At 45.5% G+C, this 7500-nt stretch overlaps 1 protein-coding gene across 10 annotated transcripts in view; it reads left to right on the forward strand.

Moving 5' to 3' along the window:
- The window catches only part of LOC135115347 (1-phosphatidylinositol 4,5-bisphosphate phosphodiesterase epsilon-1-like), a 77602-nt gene that overhangs the window by 41360 nt on the left and 28742 nt on the right, over positions 1-7500 (forward strand). For 7 of the 10 annotated variants that reach the window (XM_064032007.1, XM_064032010.1, XM_064032011.1 and 4 more), the window contains exons 4-6: positions 1247-1686; positions 4701-4871; positions 5827-6090. In XM_064032007.1, coding sequence (XP_063888077.1) covers positions 1247-1686; positions 4701-4871; positions 5827-6090 — 875 coding nt within the window. The remainder of the gene's footprint in view (positions 1-1246; positions 1687-4700; positions 4872-5826; positions 6091-7500) is intronic. The other 3 variants (XM_064032014.1, XM_064032017.1, XM_064032016.1) reach the window with 1 other exon arrangement.

A 7500-nucleotide genomic window follows, 5' to 3' on the forward strand; every position in this document is an offset into this window, starting at 1 on the left:
GCCAGGAGATAAAATTAGAAGAAAGATTTAGTGAAATGTGTTTTGTTATTTCTTATTCCTCCTCCTCCTCCTCCTTTCTTCTTCTCCTCCTCCTCTTTCTCCTCCTCCTCCTCCTCCTCCTCCTCCTCCAGTAGAAAACACTTTAGTCTCCCCAGTAAAGGCAAAGAAGCAATAGAAAAACGGAAGTTGCCTTGGTAGCGGAGAGAGAGAGAGAGAGAGAGAGAGAGAGAGAGAGAGAGAGAGAGAGAGAGAGAAAATAAATGTCAACACAGGTCAACACAGGAAGAAGGAAGAAGAAAGAATGAAGAAGAATTGCTGATAAAAAAAAATTGAAAGAAGAAATGAATAAGAACAAAAAAAAAGTAAAAGATCGGAAGTGGACGAAGAAGAATAATCGAGAGAGAGAGAGAGAGAGAGAGAGAGAGAGAGAGAGAGAGAGAGAGAGAGAGAGAGAGAGAGAGAGAGAGAGAGAGAGACAAACCGGTGTCTCTTACCCACACTACTACTTAAATATCACAACTAAATTGATTCTTTGTGTTGGTGTATCTGTGTAATATTTGCGGCGTATCCTCGAGGCTGGGTACGGTTCTCCCACTGTCCTAGGGCTGGGGAGTCCTTGAAGTCCTTAGCGGGGCAGTAAGCAAGATTCCATTGTTTTTTTTTTTTTCTTTTTTTTTCCCAAGTATTGTTTATGATGAAGTTATATTTTCTCTACTGGGATGTCTACGTCTTCTGATAAGGTAGTGAGGGTTCTCATAAAGTGTTCTAAAGCTTGGGACTCCTTGGCGAGGGTTTCAACGGAGCGGCAAGCAGGATTCCAGTGTTTTTCCACGTGTTGCTTATCAAGAGGCTGTGTTTTTCTTGCTGTGGTGCGCACTGCCTCAGGAAAGATAGTGAGGGACCCCGAAATATTTACTAGTTTTAGAGTAATGGGGACAAAGATAGCGATTGACTGTACTTTTTCATGATTTGGTCTGTCGTAAGGTCTCTCCTCCTCCTCCTCCTCCTCTTTCTGCTATGCCTCTCTCTCTCTCTCTCTCTCTCTCTCTCTCTCTCTCTCTCTCTCTCTCTCTCTCTCTCTCTCTCTCTCTCTCTCTCTCTCTCTCTCTCTCTCATTTCCCATCTTGACAGTCCATGACGAAAAACAGGCTCGCAGGAACCACAGATTTCATGTTTACTTTTCCCTTGTGTTCCCTTGTGTTCCCTCCCGTGCTGCTGTCCCTCTGACCGCCTCTCCTCCCCACAGTTGCAGCAGCTGGTGGTCAGCGGCGAGGTGGCGTGCAGCAAGGAGGAGGCCGCGTCCCTTGCCTGCATACAGCTGCGAATAGAAGAGACCTGGGCACCTCCCCAATCCTCAGACCCACCTACCTCCGCCCACACCCACCACACCCCCGACCCCACGCCTATCACCACCCACCCCCTCCTCAGGTCCACCTCCCCGCCACCACCACCTCATCCTCCACCACCACTACCACCACCACCACCAACCTCAATACCTTTAATTTCAATGTAGCTAATAGTGACACCTGTAGCTCACACCTGTCTGCTCACACTACCACCTCCACCACCCATGCGTCCTACCCACACCTCCCCTGCCCCAGCCCTCAGCCCCACTCCCTGGTGCCCACGCCCACGGCTAACCACGGGGGACTGTACCCTCCCCCACACTCACACCAAAATGGAAAGGTTAGTCAATGCAGGTTAATTAATCACGGCACAGGTAGATTAGCGCACCTGTTTGTCTTAGGCGCTGTACTAGGTTAGTGTGCAGTTGTGAATTAGAATTTGTTTGTGTGGTTGTTGCAGTTGCTCACCCAGAGGCACCTGTGGTCATAGTGTCGTCTTACATTTAGTTAACGAGCGCACAGGTAAACGCACACTTTAACTTAGTGCACAGTTACAAATTAGTGTAATTATTTGTGTGACTTTTAAGCCCTCACCTAGAAGAGGCGCTGTGTGAAAGTTAACATACCTACTGTGTCACCTGTCATTTAGTTAACGAGCGCACAGGTAAACGCACACCTTAGTTTAGTGTGTAGTTACAAATTCGTGTAATTATTTGTTTGTATGTTATAATCCTTCATCCAGTAGAGGCACTATATGAAAGTCAACATACCTGCTGTGTCACCTGTCATTTAGTTAACGGACGCACAGGTAAACGCACACCTTAGCTTAGTGTATAGTTACAAATGAGTGCAATTATTAGTGTGAATGTTATAATTTTTCACCCAGTAGAGGCTCAGTGTGGAAGTTAATGTACCTGCTGTGTTGTTTCTCATTTAATTAGTGCACAGACACACGCACACCTGCTGGACATAGGATAGTGTAGGTGTGAAGGGTGTAGTGTGTTGTACTGTGTTGGTGTTGTGTGTGCATTGTCAAGTCGTCCCAATGTTGACCTGCCCTGCGGTACACACACCTGTTAACGCTTCACCCGAGACACGCCAGGTATGCCAGTGTGGGGGCGTGGAATACTAATATTGTTTGGGCGTTGTGTGTATTCTTAACTCACGTGGGTGTTAATTAACGTGCCTGAAAATATACACACACCTGTTGATATATTTATTACCTGAGGGCACTGGTAGATTGATATACACGTAACTTACGCGCATTAACAGACAGATAGATGCATTAACCACAGAATCACGTATGAAAAATGTTCTTAATCACTATATACAATCTAAAATTAAAACTCGAAAAAACTCACAAAGATTAAAGATAAAGTTTGAAAATTGTTGGTTTCTCTCAACGCTGTATAGGATAAAACAAGTAAGCCATGCGTACGTAGCTTAAACATTAATAAAAAAAAGTCCTGTAGGTATTTTGAACATTGTATAGGCGTTAGAATAAGGCACATAAGCCATAGCCAGCCATATTAAGCCATATAGTGAGCCACCACACAGGCAGGAACAAGAAAATTAGTGTTACAGGTACTGCCAACACTGTGTATGGCCAAGGATAGGACACATCATCCATAGCCAGCCATAGCAAGCCATAGTGAGCCTACACACACGCACACACACGTTACCTGAGCCACAGTTAAGGTTGCGCCGCCTCCCAGCCTGGCCTGCTCCTATTATAATGACCTGCAGCGTGTGGCCCTTTGGTTCATGGCCTGCTTAAGTTTACCATCCGTTCCTGTTGATTTGCACATCCTCAACTCGTGGTATTTTCAGGCTTAACGACCGCCTCGTGGCTTATCGTGTTTTCTCGAGTCATTATTCAAAGACTGGCTCAATTTATGCCAAGAACACCTGCACTTACCTGTCCTGCTTTCGTTTTCATTTTTTTTTTTTTTTTTTCGTACAACGAGGTACTGCTTTTTTTTTCTTTCTTTTTTTTATGTAAGAATGGTACTGGCCAAGGTCGACAATGGTTTATATATATATTAAAAAAAAGACCCACTGAGGTGCCTAAGGGAATCAAACACGCTATAACCACAAGTACATACATTGGTGCCTCAACCTTTTCACTGCGACATGCAAGGATTCTCTCCACTAGAAGCAGTGTATGGACTATCAATAAGCATCTGCAAAAAAGAAGAGCATAAAAAAAATAATAGATTTTGCAGTTTCTAGCCAGTGCAATGTTTGGAGGTGGCTGTAGAACAAGAAAAGATGTCTCAGAGTTAGTGATTGAGAAAACGTGTGCTAAATATTGAAAGGGTTAATTAAAAGCAATGTGTATAAGGAATGAAAAGGATTGGTTACAAATCATTGATATCATAAACACAGAGAATCATTAAGACACGTGGAGAGGAACATGATAGTGATCGTGTCAATTTAAGTAAGCAATTAGTAAAGGGAGTAATTAAGGGAACAGGCCACAACACAGACATGAACACCTGAAACCAGAAAATATTAGAAATGGAACTTGGAAAAATAATTCATTTCAGTTGAGCCAAGTTAAAAAGAAATTTGCCAAAAGAATAAATCACAAAATATCAACACAAAAACATTAACCTTTTAAAAATATACCATAAGGAACTCGGAAAACAGCGTCACTGAAGCCAAGGTGACTAGGAAAGGTAAACACAGGTAATTAAATAAATAGAGCTTGAAAATAAACATGTCAGTAGAGCTTAATAATCAGCATAGAAAGTAATTAAAAGAATAGTTCACAAAACGCAAATGACAAGAGAAAAAAAGATAAAAAAGAAAAATAACATACAACCTTGAGAAAATAGCCTCACCAGCTCAACTAAGGTAAACAATCCGGGGACGCACAGAGGGAGACAATAACAAATACACTGAAAGGGACTTGTACAACACTCTCAGTTGAACTAAAGCCACAAGACGCTGCTAAAACGGTAAAAAAAAAAACCATACAACAAAAGAACTTATAAAACCGGCTATTAAAGTAACAAGAACAGGTAAGAAAAAAATAATAAATAGGAAGAAAATACAAAAAAACACATCACACCCAAAAGTAATTAACTAAAAATAACTAAACTAAAAATAACAAGCGCAGGTAACAATACTAAAATAAATAAATAAATAGATAAATAACTCGCAGAACTAGACCAGGTAATTGCAGGTAAAGAAAGAAATTAGTAAATCAATAAAAACACGAAAATTAACATCAAAAACTCCAGTCATTTCAACTTCAATAAGCAAGTCAGGTACGCCCAGGTAGAGGCAGGGAGCAGGCAGGCTTAGGTGTGGCCAGGTAACAACATTTGGAGGGTCATGTCGAATCAGGTGCCGGGACGCAGGAAGCCACACACCTGCCGCTGCGCCGCCCCTCACCAGCCGCTGTGGTGCTTGGGGCGCGCCACCTGGCAGGCCGCACAGGTGTTGGCAGGTGTGTCCAAGGTGTATCTGGACAGAGCCGCGTGTATCCTGGCACACCTCAAGCAGCGCGTCAAGCAGGTGTGTAATGGTGATGGCAGAAGTGCTTTGGGAATGTACAGGTGTATGGTGATGGTTTTGCACTTACCTGTGACTTACCTTACTTAACTTACTTGCCTGTCTACTTAATTACTTACTCACCTACTTACTTATCTGCTTACTAAGTGACTTTTTTGTGTTTATATCTGTCTATATCTCTTCAGGTGTTTCTGTTTGTCTCTACTTTTTTTTCTTAGCGTATTCTCTCTCTCTCTCTCTCTCTCTCTCTCTCTCTCTCTCTCTCTCTCTCTCTCTCTCTCTCTCTCTCTCTCTCTCTCTCTCTCTCTCTCTCTCTCTCTCTCTCTCTCTCTCTCTCTCTCTCTCTCTCTCTCTCTCAGTGAGTGTAAGGTGAGCGAACAGGTAATGACCATGGCGTTTATACTCATTACCTTCGTATATCTTACCACCACCACCACCACCACCACCTCCTCCTCCTCCTCCTCCTCCTCCTCCTCCTCCTCCTCCTCCTCCTCCTCCTCCTCCTCCTCCTCCTCCTGTGTTCTTTTCTCTTCCTTTAATTCTTTACTCCTTACCTTCTTTTCCCTTTCTCTTTCCTTACGGGCGGCCAAAGGTTAAGTGTGTGTGTGTGTGACCTTCACACACACACACGCACGCACACGCACGCACGCACGCACACACACACACACACACACACACACACACACACACACACACACACACACACACACACACACACACACACACACACACACACACACACACACACACACACACACACACACACACACACCATCTCTCTCTCTCTCTCTCTCTCTCTCTCTCTCTCTCTCTCTCTCTCTCTCTCTCTCTCTCTCTCTCTCTCTCTCTCTCTCTCTCTCTCTCTCTCTCTCTCTCTCTCCAGCACTCTATAACCCTTACTTCGCAACACCTTCCACCAGTCACTCAATCAATCCATCCCCTTCTTCGCCTTCCGCAGGAGACCGTTCAACTCTCCGTGCCCTCCGTGCCCTTGGAGACCGTGCCGAGACGTCCCTCCTTCCAGCCCTACGATGAGGACACCCCGAGGAGAGCGCATCCCATCCCCATCTCAGACAGCTTCCTCGGGGGGCCTGGTGATCTCTTCCGGGGATGCTACGGCGCGGTGGACCCCCATAAGAAAGGTGGTCAACCCGCGGCGGCTCTTCAGCGATGCCTCCCGCCGCCTTACTGGAGGGCGAAGAACATGGCCAGGCTCATCAAGGTGAGGGCAGGTCACGTCAGGTTTGGTGAGGTGAAGTTTGCTTTGGTTTGGTGAAGTTGGGTGAGATGAGGCTTGGTTTGGTTTCGGTTAAATTTGGTTGGATTAACTTGTGCTGGGTTTTGCGGGAAGAGAGGAGGCATGCGGTCAGCGAGATCAGAAGAGCAGTTAGCTTGAAAGTAGCGGTAGAAGATTGCAAGAGATGCGACACTGCGGCGATGAAAGAGGGTGAAGACAGTCAGTTAGAGCAGAGGCGTTGATGAAACAAGATGCTTTTGATTGATTTAGTCAGATTAGATTAAGTTATAAGACAGATGGCTGGAATCAACTCAAGTCCCCATTGGACAAGAAATAGCAGTAAGACAAGACACGAGAAGGACATACGAGGAGAGACAGGTGGACATAACCTAACCTAACTTAACTTCAGCAATACAAGAACCAATACGATTAGACTTGCCATGTTGCAGCTTCCCTCTTGTTCGTATGGAGGGTGACGTGTAGGTGTGAAGGCGTGGAGGGGGAGGGTCAGGGGGAGGGTGAGGGGTATAGGTGAGAGTGTGCAGGTTAATGATTGTGTTTGGAAAGTCTTAATTGTGTTTAGGTCGTGATATTGTTGTTGTTTTTGGTGTTGCTGCGAGGTTTGCTATCTTCCCTTCTGGTCTTCCTCCTCCTCCTCCTCCTCCTCCTCCTCCTCCTCCTCCTCCTCCTCCTCCTCCTCCTCCTCCTCCTCCTCTTCCTCTTCCTCTTCCTCTTTCTCTTCTTTTCTCGCCTCTCTTGTGTTCCCTGTCTTGTTTTCTTTTCTTTTCTTCTCTTCTCATCTTCTCCTCCTCCTCTTCCGTTTCTTTTGTTCCCACTGACCTTTGTTTTCTCTCGTTTTGTTTATTTTTTGTCTATCCCGTTTACCTCCTCCTCCTCCTCCTCCTCCTCCTCCTCCTCCTCCTCCTCCTCCTCCTCCTCCTCCTCCTCCTCCTCTTCTTCTTCTTCTTCTTCTTCTTCTTCCTCCTCTTCCTCCTCCTCCTCTTACGTAGTGTCTTCTCGAATGATCGTTAGTATAATTATAAGGTGTAAGAAGAAAAAGAAGACGGAGAAGGAGGAGGAGGAGGAGGAGGAAGGAAAGTTTTTTCATTCCCTACCCCACTTCTTTTCTCTCCTTCCGTGCTCCCTTTCCTCCTCCTCCTCCTCCTCCTCCTCCTCCTCCTCCTCCTCCTCCTCCTCCTCCTCCTCCTCCTCCTCCTCCTCCTCCCTTTCCTTCCCTACCCTTCATTCAAGACGATTACATATTTACATTAGGGAGACGGAAGAGGAGGAAGAGGAGCAGTAGGAGGAGGGAGAGGAGGATAATGGAAGAGAGGGAGTGGAGGGGAGAGTTGAAGGGGCATGCGTGGTGGAACAGGTGGAGGAGGCATGGCAAGA

The sequence above is a fragment of the Scylla paramamosain genome, chromosome 29 (assembly GCF_035594125.1).
Source record: "Scylla paramamosain isolate STU-SP2022 chromosome 29, ASM3559412v1, whole genome shotgun sequence".
Lineage (NCBI taxonomy): Eukaryota > Metazoa > Arthropoda > Malacostraca > Decapoda > Portunidae > Scylla > Scylla paramamosain.